Consider the following 20,513-nt stretch of genomic DNA (forward strand, 5'->3'; position numbering starts at 1 on the left):
ACCTCTCCGGCCCCTGTGCCCAGTCCTCCCTTCCTTCAGGAGTCTGGCTCGCTCCCTCCGCCCTTTGTGCGACCGCCGGCGAGTAGCGCCTGCCCCACAGCGGCTCGGGGTTCGAGGTACCCGCCAGATGTTAGGCCGCAGGAGGCTTCACTTAACGGAGTCCCCCACCAGGGGCCGCTGTACCCGTGTCCCGGCGCTGCCAGGGCGGGTACGGCGCTACTGCTCCCCCACCCTGCCCAACTCCTGGCGCAGGTTCCCTACAGCTCCCGCCGCCGGGGCGGCTCCTGTTCCAATCCCCCCGGCTGGCGCCACGCGGGGCCGGTAACGCTCCCGCTCACTCCGCGCGGGGAGGCTCGTGTTCCAATCCCCCCGGCTGGCGCCACGCGGGGCCGGTAACGCTCCCGCTCACCCCGCGCGGGGCGGCTCGTGTTCCAATCCCCCGGCTGGCGCCACGCGGCCCGAGTACGTTGGAGACCGTTGATCACTCGTGGGGCCCCAGGTTGGGGTTAGTGTCACGCGCGGCTTTTGCCCGTGGTGACGTCACCGCTCGCGCCCTTATCTCACTCACTCAGTCGGCGTTTCCCGACCGCGTGCAGCAGTTCAAGCTCAGCCCAGCGGTTCCACCCACCCAGTCAGTGGCCGGCCAGCAGTAGTAGCGGCGGTAGTGAGCTCTGCTCCCGGGAGCTCCCGTTAGCGACGCCTCTTACGCCCCGCCCTGCCCCATGTTCGGACCTGATAAGCTGTCGGGGCAGCCGAAGCTGGACTGGGGTGGCAGGTTCGGGAATATGGCGTCTGTGGGGGAATTTAACTCGTTCAGCGCTAGCGTCCCGGCCACCAAGGTGGAGCTGTCTGTGTCCTGCAGGTAAGCGAGCGGGGTTAGACGGTGCGGGGCACCTGCGGGTGCTGCCTTGCGTGGCGTGTCGGGTGGGAAAGCCCCGTCTGCCCCTCTGGTGCCCGGGGAGGATGGGGTGGGGGGCACATGTCTGTCCAGCCCCCTTGTGGTGTCTCGGGCTGGGGTGGGCGCTCCACGCTCCCTGTGATGAGCGGTGTGGGCGGAGGGTCCCTTCCCCCGTGGGGTGGGGAGGGCAGGACGGGGACTTGGGGATCAGGCGGAGTGAAATCCCTGAGCGCTGGGGACCGCACAAAGGCGAGTTGGTTTCGGTTCCCTTTCGCAAGCTCCGTCCGTGCTTTCCGGAGAGACTTGTCTCATCCGTTTCTTCTGGGAATCTTCCAGCTGGGAGAAGTTGGTAAATCCTCATGCAGAGGGGTGGGTATTCAGACACCAAAATCTAGTAACAGGCGCCTTCGCTTCCTGGGAACCTCCGATTGGCTCTGGTGTTATAGGCTGCGCAGGCAGTGATTGCAAATACATAGTGAAATAGTAGAAGGGGGATTCCCCGTACCAAAACGGTATGGCAGCCTGGGCTACTGCCCCAAATGATTTCCTCATGGGAGGGCTGCGTGTGATGCAGGTGTCTTTTAGATCGGCTCCAAACCTCTCAGTGGAGGGAGGAGAGAGAGACAGACTCGAGTTGGGTTTCTGTGGTCAAGGAGCATTTCCTCAGGCTGGCACTTATCCTCAGACCTGTCCCCAGGTCTCATGAGATGCGGAGAGGAGGGACAACCCCTGTCAAGACATTGTTTAAAGGAACCTTGTAAAACTGTTTCAAAACCTTAACAGTCCAGTCACACACTCCGTCCGTCCTTGACTATGATGTTGATGGTAACTAAAAAAACTAACTAATGATATTTTAATTGCTCATCAAAATTTACTCGGCCTGGGTGCGTGTGGGCAAATAGAATGTTCTAAGTTTGGCAAAGATTTCCCCCCCTCTAAGGATGAAGAATTTTTGCTTTGTGTGCTATGAGACCCTCTGCCTAGTATTTAGAAATCTCCTTAAAACTGCCCAATTGACTGTAGAACAGCACCAGCTACGGTGGCTGTATTTGGCAGCTTTAATTGTTAGTGGTGTTTTCTGTTGGGAAACAAAACTGTGTGCTGAATCATTGCCAGTGACATACTGTACTACTAAAATGTCCAGGGCTGTATCCTCTCTGTTGCTTCAGCGGTCTGCAAAACAGAACGGCTGCTCCTGAACTCCCTTCCCCTCCCTTCTCCAAAGTAAACCTCGTAGCTGTTTGACAAGGGGAACACTTCGAAACAAGGATAAAGCAATGAGAATCACGATATTCCTCTACTTCCTAATGGCTAGGCAGATGAAAAAGTAACACGCCCCTTCTCCTCCCCTCCCCTAGCAAAACGTGCTTGTTTATTATTAGGTTGTCCACCTCCTCCACCAATATTTTTGTTTAAGTTGCCTATTGCCTCTTTTCTTAATCTAAAATTACAAGGTGTCTTGGATGGGGATGGCCTTCTTGTTAATTTTTTGTACAGCACTGTATAAATTGATTAGGTTCCCTAGCCACTGTCTGTTATACAAATAATAATAAAAAGGGCTGATGTCCCCCACTTACTATGTAGAAGAGGGATGAACTTATTTAATGGGGTTTTAAGACTCTATAAATGTTCTTCCTTTTCTGATGGAGTTTTTTGTATACTGAAATTTTCACAATTTGTGAATTTTCTAGAAATCACCACAGAGTTTCTAAATAGCACCCAAAGGGAAACTGGACACCACACAAGGCATGTTATTGTTTAGAGCAGGGGTTGGCAACCTTTCAGAAGTGCTGTGCCGAGTCTTCATTTATTCACTCTAATTTAAGGTTTTGTTAAATACATTTAAGGTTAAATACATTTTAACGTTTTTAGAAGGTCTCTTTCTATAAGTCTATAATATAGAACTAAACTATTGTATGTAAAGTACATATGTTTTTAAAAATGTTCAAGAAGCTTCATTTAAAATTAAATTAAATTGCAGAGCGCCTCAGACCAGTGGCCAGGACCCAGGCAGTGTGAATGCCATTGAAAATCAGCTCGTGTGCTGCCTTCAGAACGCGTGCCATAGGTTGCCTACCCCTGGTTTAGAGAAAAACAGGCTCTAGTGTTCAGGAGCTTTAGTTTTAGGGTTGGGTTTTGTAAGTAAATGCTGTGATATCTGTCATTTTGTGGTATTTTACACTTTTTTGACTCAGTTTTGTGTGTAATAAGAGAACACCTCTTTAATTCAGATTGCTAGTTTACTTTTTTATATTTTATTTCAGATTTTCAGTACTATAACTTGGCAATAAATAAAACAGTACTGTTATGAAACTTGAGTGTTGAAAAAAATAATACTGATGTAAAACAGTATAGCCAAATCTAGCTGATTGAGATACTAGTTTTTTTTTAAATAATTAGTCAAGAAGTTATTTAAATACTATAACTCACTTAATATGATTGGTTAAAATACTGGGTGTTCATGTCTCTGTATATGCCGTAACTAGACAAAGGAAAACAAAACATTCCATGGGTTCATGCAACAGAAAGAAAAACAAGGTTGTTCAAACAAAACTGCCTTCTCATTTGACTATTAACTCCTCCCAGCTCCTCCTCCTTCATTCCAGTGTTAGGTCTTACTTGTCAAATGTTAATGTCTAAATATATGGGAATTCCCTAAGGGAATTTCCTTTATAATGCAAGTGGTAAACTGCACTTTTTTTGATTGTACAGAAACATGTATTAATATCAAAATGGAAAATGAATAACTTTAGGAAAGACTAATGAATAACACATGATTATGACTCATCTGTGTACACATTTATTGGCTAAAACCCCAAAAGAAATAGCATTCTAAAACAAATATGCAATATGGACAGAAGAATAAACTATGCCAGATACAGCAATAAATGCTTCAGTTGTTCAGTAATTAGCAATTACATTTGTTTTTTAGAAAATTTCTGCCTTCATTTATACTGTAGTACAATATCTTAAATGATGTGATTATTTCATACTTCCTTATGAGCCGTAGAACCAGTATTAGCACTAGATTATAATACTGATTATCAGCTAATAGAGCATTAGTTTGTGCTTGTCAGTTCTTAGATTCCAGCTACATTTTCCACTTCCTTTTTGGATGTCTATAGGAACCATACAACACTGGTCCATTTCTCATTTGCTCACTGGTGTAACTGGGCTGTCAGTGGATGCAATGTGGTCTGCTAGTTACATTAATAGACAAGGAGTCAAGCAACATGGGTTCTCTTCCTGACTTCACCAATAATTCACTCTGTGACCCGTGGAAGTCACTTGGTGCTTCAGTTTCCTCATCAGTAAATTGGAGTTGTTAATAAAACTATGTTCACACATAAATGAAAGTAGTATTTCTGACCTCAAGAGATTTAAAAAAATGAGTTAGACCACTCAAGAAACCACAAACCATGTGATTGCCCCCCCAAGAGATTTTTTTAAAGAAGATTGTGTGTGGGGTTTTTTTTTTCTGATCTGTTTTTGGTTTTTTTTAATTCCCTCTGCCTATCACATGCATGTGTGACAATTGGTGTTGCCTACTGTCCCAAATTTATTTGGTAAGGTGATTTTTGGCCCTGGTTGCAGGAGTAAGTTTGCCAAGTATCCAGTTTTCAACTGGAACACCTGGTCGAAAAGGGGCCCTGGTTACTCCAGTCAGCACTGCTGACCAGGCTGTTAAAGTACAGTTGGCGTGGGGCTGGCAGGCTCCCAACCCAGCTCTTCACAGCCCCCGGGAAGCTGCCGGCATGTCCCTCTGGCTCCTAGATGTAGGGGTGACCACGGGGGCTCCAAGCACGGCCCCCGCCGCGAATGCTGGCTCTGCAGCTCCCATTGGCCAGGAACCTCCGCTGAGGAGCTGGCAGGACATGCCGGCAGCTTCCCGGGAGCTGCCTGAAGTAATTGCCACCTGGCCCTGCACCTCTCACCCCCTCCGGCATCCCAACCCTCTGCCCTAGCCCAGAGCCACCTCCCGTACTCCGAATCCCTTGGCCCCAGCCCGGAGCCCCCTCCTGCACCTGGAACTCCTCATCCCTGGTCCCACCCCAGAGCCTGCATCCCCAGCCGGAGCCCTCACCGTCCTGCACCCCAACCCAATGCCCCAGCCCAGAGCCCCCTCCCACACTCCGGACCAGTCAGTCCCACCACTCAGCCTGGAGCCCCATCTGCACCTTGAACCCTTCATTCCAGAGCCCATACCCCCGCCCAGAGCACCCTCCCATATCCTGAACCCTTCATTTCAGGCTCCAGTCCAGAGCCTGCACCTCCAGCTCAGAGCCCGTACCCACTCCCATACCCTAACCCCCTGCCTCAGCCCAGAGCCCCCTCCTGCACCCTGAACCCATAATTTCTGGCTCCACCCCGGAGCTTGCACTCCCAGCCAGAGCCCTTACCCGAACCCCAACCCACTGCCTAAGCCTGGTGAAAATGAGTGAGTGAAAGTGGAGGGGATGGAGTGGGCAGGGGGAGGGACCTTGGGGAAGGGGCAGGGCAAGGGTGTTCAGTTTTGTGTGATTAGAAAGTTGGCAACTCTATGCAGGAGCTCTCACCCCTATATCTGTCTGTCCCCTGTCCAGCGATTAATCCTGCTCCTCCTTCCCCCCAGTTCCTGCATCAATTCTGCTCATTTGTAGCCCTAATGTCTATGTTCTCCTAGCCTCTCTGTCAATTCAATGTCCCACCCCATCAGATCTGCCCTCTAACTCATTTCTGCTCTTCCTGGGGTTTTTCATTTCCCTCTCCTAGGCCTGGGAGTGGGGACTACAGCCGGGTCCCCTTCTCCCTCTTCCAGGCTGGGGCGATGGGGAGGATTAGCTCCAGAGGCTCTTCACCCCTTTATCCTGTTTCCAAGCTGCATGTTGCAGTGAGCGGGGGGAGGACCAGAGGAGCCATCCCCATTGTTCCAGGAGGGAATGAGGGACCCAAGCTGAACTGAGCTGCTGAGTGTCGTCCTCCCCCCCTCCCCGGAGGCAGCACTCAAATATGTCAGATGGCTGGAGTGTCTTGCTTCATCATAAGACTTGCTACAGCTCTGGCGAAATCCAGACACTTGTGGATAAACTTGGCATTGATTTTTGCAATTATTTCTTTTTTTTGCCTACAATATTTTGTGGATATAAAATGTGAGCATAGGCATGGTCTTACAATTGTTGGGGAAGAAAAGAAGTAAAAATATTTTTCTTTCTATTATTGATTTGCATTATCATAGTGCCTAGCCTAGGAGCCCTTTGTGTTTGTGAGGTACCTAGTAAAACAGGGTCTTGGCCAATGACAACTATTCAGTGTCAGATAATTAAGGAAAGGACCAGAGTTTTTGTGAACCTAATAGAGCACAGTATATCTGTGGGTTTCCAATCCATGGAGACTATAGAAGTCTGCAGGTGCTGGCAGGGAGATCTATCCAGGAAGCACCAAAAGAATTGTGCTTTTAACTTTAGATACTGACTTCCATAGTTTTAAATACTTGGTTTTTTTTAGTGATATGTTTAATGTTTGTGTTGGGATTAAATGTGATCTATAAGTAATTTATAGATGGATTTGTTTAGTTATGATGTTACATATATTAAGAAGAACTTCTTTGTGGTGCATTTCCATTTGTGAGATATGGTGCATCTGGTGTATAGCTGATGAACAGCATTGAAAAGCCATGTCTAGCGAGGTTCGGGGGCAGGAAGTGAGGGTGACATCATAGACCTACTCTACATAAGGGAGTGCACCACCTCAGCAGCCTCAGTTCCTTTGCCACTCTTGCAGAGAGCAAATGGAACTCACCTTTGTTACCTCAGGCTAGCTCTTCCCTTAATCTGATTTTAATACTTTCTTGTAAATGTGAGTTGAGTAATAAAGGATAGTTTAGTATACAGCCTTCCCTTGTCCTGGGAGCCATTGACCTCTCACCAAGACTTCATGGAGCCCAGAGCTTTATGAGGGTTTCAACAGGTACACCTCCCTCAGGGTTCCATGTTATTCCCACTACCTTCAGTGAGAGTGTCCTTCTTATGGTAGATGGATGTATAGGCACTGACTCCGTGGGTGCTCTGGGGCTGAAACACCCACAGGAAAAAATGGTAGCCCCCCTATCAGAACCTTCCCCTCTCCCCAGCTCCTCCTGTCCCCCGGCGGGCCCTGCTGATCAGTGCATCCCTCTCCCTCCCAGCGCCTACCATGGATCATCTGTTTCACAGCATCAGGAGGTGCTGTGGGGAGGAGTGAGGGCACAGCGTGCTAGGGGGCGGGGGTGGGAAGAAGGGCGGGGGTGAGGGTTTGGGGGAGGGGTGGAGTGGGGGTGGGGCCTGGGCAGAGCCGGGGGGAACCCCCCTCCCCAGCAGATTAGAAACTCAGTGCCTGTGGCTGGATGTCAACTCCCTGGTACTGCCAGCCCTTCAGTCATAAGCACTCTCCTCTGAGTTTACGCCATGGCTCAGTTTGCCTTGCAAGTTAACAGTAAGTGCACCCAGTTCTGAAGTTCCCCATAAATGTCCCTCTGTAGTATCTAGCTCTGATCCACTGGACAGTCTCAGAAATTACCAGATAAGCCGTCCCCGAAGAAACACAGGCTTGTTCGATTCAGCTGAGTATAATCTCCTATATAACAACGCAGCACTGTAATCTGTTTATATTTGTTTTCACTATAAAGTACCACAGGGGTAGCCCTGTTAGTCTGAATCTACAAAAACAGTGAGGAGTCCGGTGGTACCTTAAAGACTGGCAGTATATTAATGCTTGTATCTGTAATTTTCACTCCATGCATCTGAAGAAGTGGGTTTTTTACCCACGAAAGCTTATGCCCAAATAAATATAGTTATTAATAGATTAAGATGTATGAGATCGTAAGCAAGGATAGTCAGAACACTAGGTTACAAAAACAACAGGTATAACATGCTTCTTATAGTCTAAACCTAATTTTAACAGGCTAAGCCCTTGTCTAAAGATGTCTCTCTTGCCCAAATGTCCTTTACAGTGATTTCAGCCAAACCCTTGTTGAGATCCCATTTTCATGAATGTAATTGCACTGTCCAGTTAGTCTCCAGATGCAGGATAAAACAGGGGTCCTTTTGCCTTCCTATTATACCCCAGAGTTGATTGTCTTTGCACCTCAGGGACAGGACAACCCCCTGTGGTTTAGTTTCCAGCATCTTTCCATGTTGACTTAACATCCTTATATTGACTTAGAATGCAGATGTAGCTCCCATTGTGTTTTGTTTACTATACTTAATTTATCCATAAGAGTCAGGGATAAGTGAATAGATAGGTGCTTTGTCTGGCAGAAAACAAGGTGATTTTAAATCACGATTCAAATCACCAAGTGGAAATCCTCTATTTCAGCAGTCTCCAAACTTTTGAGGGTTGCGCCCCCGCCTTACCCCTGTTGTGTCAGTGTCCCCACCTCCCGAGCTGGGGAAAGGGGCAGGGCCACGGCTTGGGGGGAGGGGAGGGATGCGGACTGGGCAGGGCCGTCCCTAGCTATTCTGGGGCCCTGCACAGCTGCCCCTCCTCCCCCTGCAAGAGGGGCGTGTGGGGCTCTGCAGGGGTGGGTGGGGCTGGCCCCAGGCCTCCGTGGGGTGAGGGCTGGCTTGGGGTGTAGGGGGGAACCAGCACTCACTGGCGGTGCGGCTGGGGCCAGGTTGCTGCATTTCCCGCCGCCGGTGAGTGAAGGTCCAAACCTGCTGCACTCCTCGAGTGGAGACGGAGCGGGGCTGGGCTGGGGCAGAGCAGGGGAGGGAAGAGGCAGGGCAGGGGCTGGAGCAGCCCACAGCTGCGCAGGGCACCAGGAAATTTGGGGCCCAGGCTGAGGCTGGGGCAGCAACTGGGAGCAGGAGTGGAGCTGCAGCTGGGCTGTGGTGGGGACTGGCAGCCGTGCCCACGGCCAGGTCTGGCTCTGCTCCTGGCTTTGCCCCGCCCCATCCTTGGACTGGGAACGGAGCTGAGGCTGGAGGCTAGCCCGGGACGGGAGTGGAGCGGTGCAGAGGCTGGGGACAGGGCTGGGAGCTGAGGCCACGGAGGGGCTGGGTGGTGCTCCCTCCCAGCTCCTGTGAGGCTGGCCCGGGCCCTGCCATGCCCCCCTGGACATTCCTCCACACCCTTCTAGCCCCGCACTTGGGGGACTTGTGCTCTATTTAAATAATTGATTTTAATCAGTTTTTCCATTTGTACTTCAGTTTTTTTCTAAAGAAAGGTGCTTTCTTCTCAGTTGATATAACCATTAAAACATGTTGAGTTGCAGCTAAATAGAACTTTTACACTAGATTTGGTATATCTTTCTGCCATCTAGGAGAGCACCCTATAACAATATATATTCATTTAGCTAATTTATTTAGCTTAATTTCAGATTCTTATTAATTGTACCTTTTTAGCATGTTAGAAAATATAGTAACTCCTCACTTAAAGTTGTCCCGGTTAACATTGTTTCGTTGATATGTTGCCGATCAATTGGAGAACATGCTCATTTAAAGTTGTGCAATGCTCCTGTATAACCTTGTTTGGCAGCTGCCTGCTTTGTCCAGTGCTTGCAGAAAGAGCAGCCCGTTGGAGCTAGCTGGTGGGGGCTTGGAACCAGGGTGGACTGGCAGCTACCCTAAGTTCCCTGTGCGGCAGCCACCCAGCAGGCTACAAATTGCCGGCAGTTCAGCTGTCCCTCCCCCCACTGCCATGTGCTGCTCCTGCCCTCTGCCTTGGAGCTGCTCCCAGGAGCCTCCTGCTTGCTGTGCGGGGGGTTGGGGGAAGAGAGGCGCTAATGTCAGGGTGTCCCCCTGCTTACCCCTTCTCCATATAGATCAGGGTAGGGACACGACAGGGCTCAGGACGGACGGAGGGAGCTTGCTTGGTGCAGCTGCTGTCTCAACTTCCTGATCTATTTAAAAAGGCAATGTACTTAGACCGGTGTCAGCGTACTTAAAGGGGCAATGCGCGTGTCTCTCTCTCACACAGTGTCTCTCTCTGTCTGTCATGCTGTCTCCCCTCCCTCCATTCATTCGTGCTGCCTTGTAGAGCGTAAGGCTATGGGTATGTCTACACTACCTGCCGGATCGACGGGCAGTGATCGATCCAGTAGGGTTTGATTTATTGCATCTAGTCTAGATGCGATAAATCGACCCCCCGAGCTCTCTCCTGTTGATGGAGGAGTGGCAGCAGTTGACTCACCGCAGTGAAGGCACCTCCGTGAGTAGGTCTAAGTACGTCAACTTCAGCTACGTTATTCATGTATCTCCAGGATCAAAGCTTTAATACAGTACATGACCTGTTGTGCCATATTTATAAAGCTTGACCTAAAAAGTTAGATTCTCCCCCTCCCCATAGACCAGGCCTAGATTAACAACAATGTGTTAACCCTTGAGGGCTCAGCAGAGTGCTAGTTCGTCATTTAGCAGTAAGGCATTCCCTGGGAAACATCCCACCCTCTTCCATCCTCTGACTCCACCAACTCAAACAAGCTTCACAATCATCATTTTTGTGTACGGTATTAAATTGTTTGTTTAAAACTTATACTGTTTATGTGTCTGTCTATCTATCTAATCTGTAGATATGTCTGGTGGGGAAAAAAAAATTCCCTGGAACCTAACCCCCCTATTTACATTAATTCTTCTGGGGAAATTGGATTCACTTAACATCGTTTCACTTAAAGTCGCATTTTATTTCTTTTGTAATCAATTCTGACCTTTTATGCCTGTATCACTTATAATCACTTAAAAGCTATCTTTAGATAAAAGAACAGAACTAGATTAACTAAACTAGTATGTTTTGATTGATGTGTTTGGGGAAATCTCTATTCAGGTTAACAAAGGCTGTTACATATTATTTACCCTTTGATGGAATGATGAACTAATTAATGAGCTTGCACTGCACATTGAGGGAACTGGACAATACAAGACACATGATTCTCGGGTGCAATGCTGCAACTGAGGGATATGGAGGTGTTCGCCTGTATTCGTTCATGAGTGGCTGGGAGAACATCCACGTAACTTTGCTGTGTGTGCCTTTATATGCTAATGGCTGTGTGAGCAGGGCCTGGAGAGGCTGTTTTTCACCAGCAGAGCAGTGTAAGAGGAAACCCTGGTTTGGAGAATTAAAGGGAAACAGCTTTTCAAAAGTCCTTGTACCTGGGGCAGTGATTCTCAACCAGTGGTCTGGGACCCCCTGGGGGGCCATGAGCAGGTTTCAGGGGGGCTGCCAAGCAAGGCCAGCATTAGACTTGCTGGGGCCCAAGGCACAAAGCTGAAGTCCCAGTGCATGAGGCTGAAGTCCGGGGTCCTGAGCCCTACCACCTAGGGCTGAAGCCAAAGCCTAAGCAATGTAGCTTTGTGGGGAGTGAGGGGGGGGCAGGCAGTTGCCCTGCTTGCTATCCTCTAATGCCAGCCCTGGCTTTTATATGCAGAAAACCAGTTATTGTGGCACAGGTGGGCCGTGGAGTTTTTATAGCATGTTGGGGGGTGGGGGGAAAGAGGAGCTGTGGAGGCTCCGAAAGAAAAAGATTGAGAACCCCTGCTCTGAGGGATGTCACAACTACCTTTTCTGATGGGAAAGTATTCTGAATCATTCTACAGTTGCCCTCTTTCATATAGCCCAAGATCAGAAAGGACCATTTGTGATCTTCTAGTTTGACCTTCTGCATAATACAGGCCATAGAACTCAAGGGCTGAGTCTGATTCTACGTAAATAACAAGGAGGCCCTTAGAAATAATTTTCTGGTTCATGCTCAGTAAGTCCTCTGTCAAAACACAAGGGAAGGATTCTTTCCCTGTTGACCTGTGTTCAGTGAGCAAAGAGTATTAAAGTGTCTAGTCTGAAAATTTACAATGGGGAAAATGGCACCACCATGTTCAGCTGATGGTTTAATATTTAATGAAATCTGAGATTCTGCAGAAGATGAGGGCTCTCACTTGCTGTGAGTGAGTGGATTTTAAGTCGTGTGTGAGGTTACAGGAGGAAAACTCTGTACTCTTCAGAGATGAAGTTAGTATGTATTGTTTCTCATTACTCTAAAATTTAAAATTAGAAAAATTTTGGGAAGTAAGCAGTTCTTATTTTATTGGTTTGACTAAAGTCACACTACAATGAAGTTCATATGTTTATTCACTAAGAATGAACATACACTACTTATGTATGGCATAACTAAGCTAGTTCTTTCTGCTTTATATTACTACTCTTATACAGAACAAGAAAACTCTTATTCAGATGCCTTTGACCCATCTCATTTTTTTCTTCTGCTGGCACCTCATACATCCAAAGTGTGTAGATGTTCTGGGTGATGGGCGCTCCCTCCCTCTTCTCTCCTCCTGACCCTGTATCCTACTCCAACCATTGTGGATGGTTCTCTTCTTCTCCCTTTCAGTACTTTCTTCATTGGACTAGAAACATGATACTTCTTCCCAACCTGCAAAACAAATGAGACTTTTCTTGTGAGGATTGTCTAGATTAAACAAATATTCACTCTAGCCGTCAGTTGATGGAGAACTTTCCTCCCTCTTAAATACTCTGAATCAGAAGATTCAGGTCAGTTATTCCCTAATGAAGACCTCTATGCCTTCATTGGATTAATTCATTTCTCTCAAGCTACCCGAGCCAGCAATTTAACCTCCTGTTCATGATCGCCCTCGAGATGAGCCATAGGAAAGACCGTCTTTGGAGAAATCTGTAAATTTCACCCCCCCACCACCACATTTCTCTGTATGCTCCAAGCCTGAAAAGAAGTCAATTATTAAAGTATCTCTATATGAGATTATGCCAGGTTAAGGCCATCAAGTTTTCTTCTGACCTGACGATTGACTCCTCTTTCTTGTTAAGTATCAGAGCGGTAGCCGTGTTAGTCTGGTTCTGTAGAAGCAGCAAAGAATCCTGTGGCACCTTATAGACTAACAGATGTTTTTGCAGCATGAGCTTTCGTGGGTGAATACCCACTTCTTCGGATGCAAGATCCGAAGATCACTTGCATCCGAAGAAGTGGGTATTCACCCACGAAAGCTCATGCTGCAAAAACATCTGTTAGTCTATAAGGTGCCACAGGGTTCTTTGCTGCTCTTTCTTGTTCTTAGTCAGGTTCAATCAGAGGTGAGAGATTTTGATCCCTTTGATGAGATGGGTTCTCCAGAGCACCCAAAGATCAAAAAGCCCTGAGCCCGCTCCTGCACTCTAAACCCCTTGGCCCCAGCCTGGACCCCTCTCCTGTACCCCTATCCCAGCCCAGAGCCCCATCCTCCACCCTGAACCCCTCATTTCTGGCCCCATCTCAGAGCCTAGGGGAAGTTCCAAGCCCCCGCCCCACAAGACTTTGTGGCCCGCGACTAATTTTTTTTTCCCCCGGTGGATCAGTGGCCCCTGGTAGAAAAAAGGTTCCCTGCCCCTGATCTAAATTATCAACATTAATGTGCTCAAGGTCCCAGATCCACAATGGGACTTAGGCTCCTAAACCTCAGAAATAGGTGCTGCTGTGATCTGTAAAAACCCCTGCTAAGCTGCCACATAACTCTTTAGGCACTTAAATTCACTCTGCGGCTAGATTTCTGCTGTAAAAGTTCCCTAGGTGCCTAAGCTTCTGCCTCTAGATTTGTGCATTGCTGCCTGATGCAGGTATCTGGGCACCTATCTCATCCTTAAGCCCCAGGGTGATCTCTATACTAGTTGAAGATGTGATGCTCCACCTATTTTTCTCTGTGTGGCCCAGTCAGGTAGACATGATCAATCTATGGCCAGCAGAGTAAAGGACAATAAGAAGGGGTTTGTAAATTTTGTTGGTCCATTACTAGATGGAAATTGTAGAATAGTCAATAATGAAAAGGCAGAATTGTTCAATAAATATTTCTGTTTTGTGGTGGGGGAAGAGGAGAAACAGATGATGTTGTCCTATCAGCAGATGATGATGATGATGAAGAAACCAGGGTGGATTTGATTTAAATCAAGTAGATTTAAATCAGTGGTCAGGAAGACTCAATTTAATCATGGATTTCTACATAAAAGTGCATTCTTGTGAAGAATATGTATTAAGGTTATAACAATCAACAACTCAGAGATAGATGTAGGTTTCATTTTTAGGAGGTACACACTATACATTTTTTAAAATGATTTATTTTGGAAACTTTTCAGATTAGTTTTACAGCTATATCAGAAAATAAATTATTGGTTATTTCATTTACCAAAGGTAATTGAAGCAGATACTTCACCTCCCAATGACTTCATAAATATCTCCAATTCAGCAGTTTAATCATTAATATTTGGAGGATTTTCTTGCCATGCTGTATTAGGAGGAGAACATCACCAGACAGACATTTAAATTGTTTTATTTAACTAAAACAACAACATTATGTATTCTGGATTTTTTTTCTTCAACTGCAAACATATAATATTTTAACAAAACAAGCATATACATTTTTGAATTTTAGTTAAACATTCACATTTTTTAAAATCAGGTTTGGTTTTGTTCAAATTGTTTTTAACTAAAATAGTTAAATGAAATTTAAAAAAACCCCAAAATTAAATGGACTATGTCAGCCAGGTCAACATGGGAAACTTAAAATATTGGCTTCTGCAGCTAACTTGGTCATCTTCACCTTCATTTTCCTGTTTGTTCATAATTTGGAAAAGAAAAACAAGCTTTCCTGCTTTTTCAGGTTCCAAACGATTTCTCAGTTTGGAATGAATTAGTCCAAAGGAAGAAAATATTCTTTCTACACCGGCAGAAGAAGCTACTGCTGTTAAAAGTGAGATTATCACTTCAATAGTCTCTGAATCCAAGTGCTTAAGTGACTTCCACCAGTTCACTGGTGTGACTTTCTTTAAAACGTCATCAGCAAACATATATTTCTTGAATGGTTCTTATTCCCAAACTGGGTCTCTTTTACGGCCTACTGCCATTATAGGTTTTCCCTTCTAGAGAGAATGATATGGGAAATCTCAAATCAATGAAGGCTACACTCAGAAAGACCTCAAGACTTCTGGAATAAACTGCTCAAACAGTTTCACTTTTGTTTCTACTGCCTGTCCCTCCCGTCTCACATTTATCTCCAGACTTCTCCTTGTCCAGATCTGTTCTTCCCCCAACAATCTTCTATTCATTGAACTTTTTGAAACTTTGCACTTTTAGACAGAGGTAAGAGATTGACTCTGTGTACACAAATTTGCAGAGGGACAGTAGGGTTGAGGTCTGTTGTTTCTCACCTCTGTGTATATATTTATTTAAAAACATTTTTGCTGTTAACAAGCATGTTATCTCTGGAGACACAAATCCATAGTTTGAGAACTGCAAAGCTAAGCATCTCTGATGGTATCTTCTAGACTGAGCACTGAGTACCATTGAGTAGCTAGAAAGATTAACCTAAATAATCTATACAGAAGCCCCTGGAAACCCATAAGATTGGGTTCCTAATCCATGAACTATTGGAACTCATTTACAAACCTTTTCTTAAACATTAGATGAATATATTGTCTCATACTATAGAATTAAAATTTATAATCCCTATTCCATGATGAGATATCTTTGAGCTATAATGATCTTAATTAAAACAGTTCTTTTTAGATAGGTTTTTCCTCAAAGCATTTTATCCAAAAAATCCAATTTAAATTAAAAAAAAAATCTTTTTTGTTTAATTTTTTAAAATAATTGATTTTTATCCACCCTGGAGGAAACACTTTCCATTCCAATAATAACTCAGGAAGATGTTGAATAGCAGATACTAAAGTTAGACATTTAATATCAGTGGGGTCCAGATAGCCAACTTTTTAACTCTTGGATGCAAGCTGAGGAGCTTGCTTCACTGTTGTTGGTTGTTGTTGTTGTTGTCTCCCCCTCCCTCCCCCCGATAACTCTTGGAACACTAGGAAAGTTCCAGAAGACTAAAAGAAAGTTACTGTTGTGCCAGGTATTTAAAAAGGGTAAATGAGATGACATGGGTCATTATGGGTCTGTTACCATGACAGTGATCCTAGGCAAAATAATGGAATGCCTGATAAAGAATTAAAGGAAGGTAATGTGTACTTAATGCCAGTCAACATGAATTTATGTAAAAAAAAATCCTGTCTAACTTGCAATCTTATTTAAAAAAAAAAAAAAGATATCAAGTTTGGTTGATAAAGATTAATAGATTTAGAATTCTGTAGGCTATATGACTTGATCCTGCATGATGTTTTGATTAAAAAATTAGAACGATATAACAGGAACATGGCACACGTTAAATTGATTAAAAACTGCATAACTGACAGGTTTCAAAATTTAATTGTAAAAGGGGAATTGTCGTTGAGTGAGTGTTTGTCTAGTGGGGTCTCATATCAGTTAGTTCTTGGCCCTGTGCCCTTTAATTTATTTTATCAATGACTTGGAAGAAAACAAAAAATCATAACTAAATAAATTTTGCAGATGACCCAAAATTTGGGGTGGGAGGTGAAGAGGAGGACAGTATTTTTCATCACTGGCAATTTTAAAATCAAGATAGGATGTTTTCCTAAAAGAGATGCTCTGCCTAGTTCAAATAGGAATTGGTTTTGGGAAGTTCTGTGGCCTGTGTTATGCAGAAGGTCAGACTAGATAATCACAGCAGCCCTTTCTGGCATTAGACTTTATGAATACTTACACCTTACTGGTTCTAAACAAAATCTGTTAACTCACAAAAAAAGCTTTGCATTTTTATGGACAATTTGATAAAGACCTTTGCTCACTGTGCAACAGTAGTCAAGTACATGTTAGATTATGTACTTAATGGAATAGAGAATACTATGGAAATAAGATTTCAATTTATTAAATCTGTTATGTAGCCTCCCCTAGAATACTATGTTCAGTTCTGGTTTCTCATGAAATAGAAGCGGCTTGGAAATGAGTTGAGAAAATTGAGATGAAAAGAGGAGACATGGTAAAAATATAGAAAATAATGAATGGCATAGAAATGGATTACCTTAACTCTGCCCACAAACCTAAAATGCCTTAATCATAAAGCTATTGGACAACGTCGCTACAGTGGAGAGCTAAGGTTGTTTGGTATCCTGATTAATCATTTCCATACCCCAACATGTTTGGATTTCTTTTATATTTGATTGTGAATTTTGGGGATTCATCACACTTGATTTTTGGGATAATTGAAACATCTGTAATGTATTTTACTTTATTTACTGGTATGTACTCCCAACCTTAACGCCATTTTCATTTAGTTTGTCTTGACATGTATAACTGTTAGTTAGGAGGAAACTTTTCCTGGGGGACAGATTTCTCCATAATTGTTACTACAGAGTTTCTTGTAACCTTTTCTGAAGCAGCTGGACATTGTCAAATATAGGGTATTAAACTTTGATGGGCTACTCATCTGATCCAGAATGGTAATTATGTCTGAAATTACAATCTGAATCTACATATGTGGATAGTGTTCATTTTAATCCTAATGGAATAAATTAAGAATGACTGACTAAATGTCATTACAAAGCCTAATACTGGAGGGAGTTTAGGATAAGAGACAGGAAAGAGGAGCATTGTTACTCAAAAATAAAAAATCCATTTTAATTTTTACTGGTTACTTCAGCCAAAATACAACACTGGAAGAACTATGTAATTATTTAACCTGAAAGAAGAAACAGTAGAGCAGTATTAAGATTGATTGACTTACCAGTTTTTCTTTACCCACGCTATTTCTACACTGCCTCACAATTGGGACTAGGGAATATGAAAATCAGTGTGCACCAAAGTGCTGCTCTGTAACTCCCCATATGGATGCTGCGGGTACAAACTAAAAGTTTCCTCGTTTGCATTTATGATAGTTTGTAAACAATAATGAACTGTATAGTTACACAATTACCACATTTGTAGGTAAGATACCAAGTGTAATGAAATAATGAGAGCTTGGACACAGAACACTTTACTAGAGGGATCCAGTTCCAAAAGACTGTTTTAGCCTTGAAAAATTAGGTTGAGCCCAGAAGCTTGTTTACGTAGAGGTCTACCGAACTTGAAAGATTTGTTCTAAATTTTGGGGGCTTTACTTTTAGCTGAAAGCTGAAATAATAAACTCACAAAGTACCATGACAGCTTAAAGTTATTTCAGTTCCTGTGGGACATTAAATTTAAAAATATATTTTTAGTGGTTGAGTGTTCTGCCTCTTTCCCCCTGTGTGGTAGTTGAGTCTACAACCCACAGTTTACATGCATCAGAATTGTGTAACAAACCGAGAAGTGTGAAGTTTGAGATTGGCAGAATACTAGCTCTGAGTAATTCTGATATGCATAAGAGATGGAGGAGAGCCAACTGTGTCCCCTTATGTTCCTTAAATAAACTGTTTTAATCATGTATGCATTGTAGAAGCTTTCAATCAGAAAGAAATTATCATTGTTTTTCTTTGATGTTCTCTCTCTATTTTAATAGCAGTGTCATTTATCTGTCTTTCTTTAACAGAAACCTTTTGGATAGAGACACATTTTCAAAATCTGATCCAAGTAAGTAAAAATTATTTTATTATGTTTATTTGTTGGACTGGATAAACTGCAGCGTAAAGATGTCAAGTAAACCTCCAGGGTAATTCAGCCTCTAAGGCAATTCAGTTCTTGTCCCCTCAGCAGAGACTTAATATAGTGTAATTGTGAATATGGTTTTTGTCATGTAGACTGCTGTATGTTAGGAAGTGGACTGAGACTACTGAACTCATTTCACATAGGCTACTGAATAGTCATTAGCTGATAACTTTTAGTTACTACTGACGTGAACCACATTTTCGATGAGTGACATAGAATGTAAAGGTTCTATATCCCATTACCAGTTTCTTGAGCTATCTAGTCCCTTTGAAGAAGATTTTAGGTTAAAACTTTTATTTTGCTGGGAAGTAATAAATGCAGAACTTACTGTTTAAAAAAAAAAAAAATCTATTGTTCTTTTCACATCTTTTTCCAGGCTGCTATGCAAACTATATAGAAACCTTTTTAAAATCTCTTCTCTCTGCTAATGCTCCTAATGAAGAGAATTAATCTTCAATCTAGAGTCAAAAGATGAGAAAAAAATGCCATTTACATTTATGTTGATAAATCAATATGCCTTGGGTCACTGGGCAATGTGGCATCTTGGTTGCAAGCCCTCAAAGAGCAGATGTGAAAGACAATAGACAACTCCCAGATTAGTGTAAGAATGCAGCTGTGCAGAGAACCATGTCCCTGAACATGATCTTGGCAGGATTGTCCTTGGCATGAAATTCTGGCTTTGGTCCAGCATGGACACCTTCTACTCAAGGACTGTAAGGTCAGAAGGGACCATCGTGATCATCTAATACTGGGGTTCTCACAACAATTTTTTTGGTGGCTGCACACTGAGGCCACCAACTTTTGCTGGTGGCCGCTTTGACAATTTTTCCTAAAATAGTTAATTAACTTTAGGAAAAACAAATATATATGCACATATACATGTCCAGTCTTAGTAATTTATTTATGTCGGGATGTTTTTGCAGACTCAATAGTAATAACATACAGTTGTCTCTATTCTTTACTGGACCTAAACAGAATAGAAACACAAGGTACTTTGCATGTTCCTGTCTTTTTGTTTTTGTTTCTTTTGCTTTTTTGGTTGTAACTTTATTTATTTTTTATTTTTAAGACTTGCTAGCTAGTAAGTGATATTTGTATGTTTAATATCACTTTTCACAGCAAAGACTTGTTAGCTAGCTGGGAGGCAGTGAAAAGTGATATTAACAAACATGCAGATACCACTTTTCACAGCAGACTTACTCAGCCCTGGCAAGCTGGGGACAAATTATGCCTTGGATAGGGAGATGGGAAGCAGTGGGGGCCAAGCATGATGGGGTGAGGGACTGGGGTGACAGCAGGGGCCAGAGGTGACAAGGGGTGTGTCTGAGCCTGAAGCTCAGTGGCCGGAGCCTGAAGTCCAGTGGCCTGGGGGTGGAGACTGCCACTGTGCAGCTAAAGCCCGGAGCCCAAAGCTCCACAGTCAGAGACCATGCCAGAGCCTGCCAACATGTGACCAGAGCCTGCCACCTGCCACACCAGGGCTGAAGCCGGAAGCCTGAGCCCCACCACTCTTGGGAAGGTGGGGAACTCACACCAGCTGTCTGCTCCTCCAACGTTTGTGGTCAAGAGTGGGACAGGGCCCAACCCCTCCTTGCTGACCCCTCCTCCCCCCCAGTCACTGCCAGGAGGCTGAGGCTGCAAGAAAAGCCCCTGGTGGCTGTATGCGGCCACGGTAGCCGCATTTGAGAAACGCTGATCTAGTCTGACGTTCTGCACATTGCAGACCATAGAACCTCACCTATCCACTCCTGTAATAGACCTCTAACCTCTGGCTGAGTTACTGAAGTCCTCAAATCATGGTTTAAAGACTCCCAAGTTACATAGAATTCACCATTTACACTAGTTTAACTCTAAAAGTGATCCGTGCCCCATGTTGCAGTGTCTCTGCCAACCTGACCCAGGATAAAATTCCTTCCTGTCCCTAAATATGGCGATCCCATAGACCCTGAGCATGTGGGCAATACTCACCAGGCAGACACCTGGGAAGGAATTCTGTGTAGTAACTCAGAGCCCTCCTCATCTAGTATCCCATCTCTCTGGTCAGTTGAGGATATTTGCTAAAAGCAGTTGTTGATGAGCCACCTTCCTTTGTAGGCAGTCCCATCATACCATCCACTCTATAAATGGTTCAAG

The 20,513-nt window shown here is 44.4% G+C and overlaps 1 protein-coding gene across 7 annotated transcripts in view; it reads left to right on the forward strand.

Moving 5' to 3' along the window:
* The first annotated feature begins 361 nt into the window (after window positions 1–361).
* Window positions 362–20,513, forward strand: part of CPNE8 (copine 8) — a 230,181-nt gene continuing 210,029 nt past the window's right edge. The window contains exons 1-2 of one of the 7 annotated variants that reach the window (XM_045030458.1): window positions 362–862; window positions 18,265–18,305. In XM_045030458.1, coding sequence (XP_044886393.1) covers window positions 723–862; window positions 18,265–18,305 — 181 coding nt within the window. In that variant the 5' untranslated portion in view covers window positions 362–722. Of the gene's footprint in view, window positions 863–15,773; window positions 15,859–18,264; window positions 18,306–20,513 lie in introns of those variants that run through there. The other 6 variants (XM_045030442.1, XM_045030450.1, XM_045030427.1 and 3 more) reach the window with 6 other exon arrangements.

This window comes from Mauremys mutica, chromosome 1 (assembly GCF_020497125.1).
Source record: "Mauremys mutica isolate MM-2020 ecotype Southern chromosome 1, ASM2049712v1, whole genome shotgun sequence".
NCBI classification, from domain to species: Eukaryota; Metazoa; Chordata; order Testudines; family Geoemydidae; genus Mauremys; species Mauremys mutica.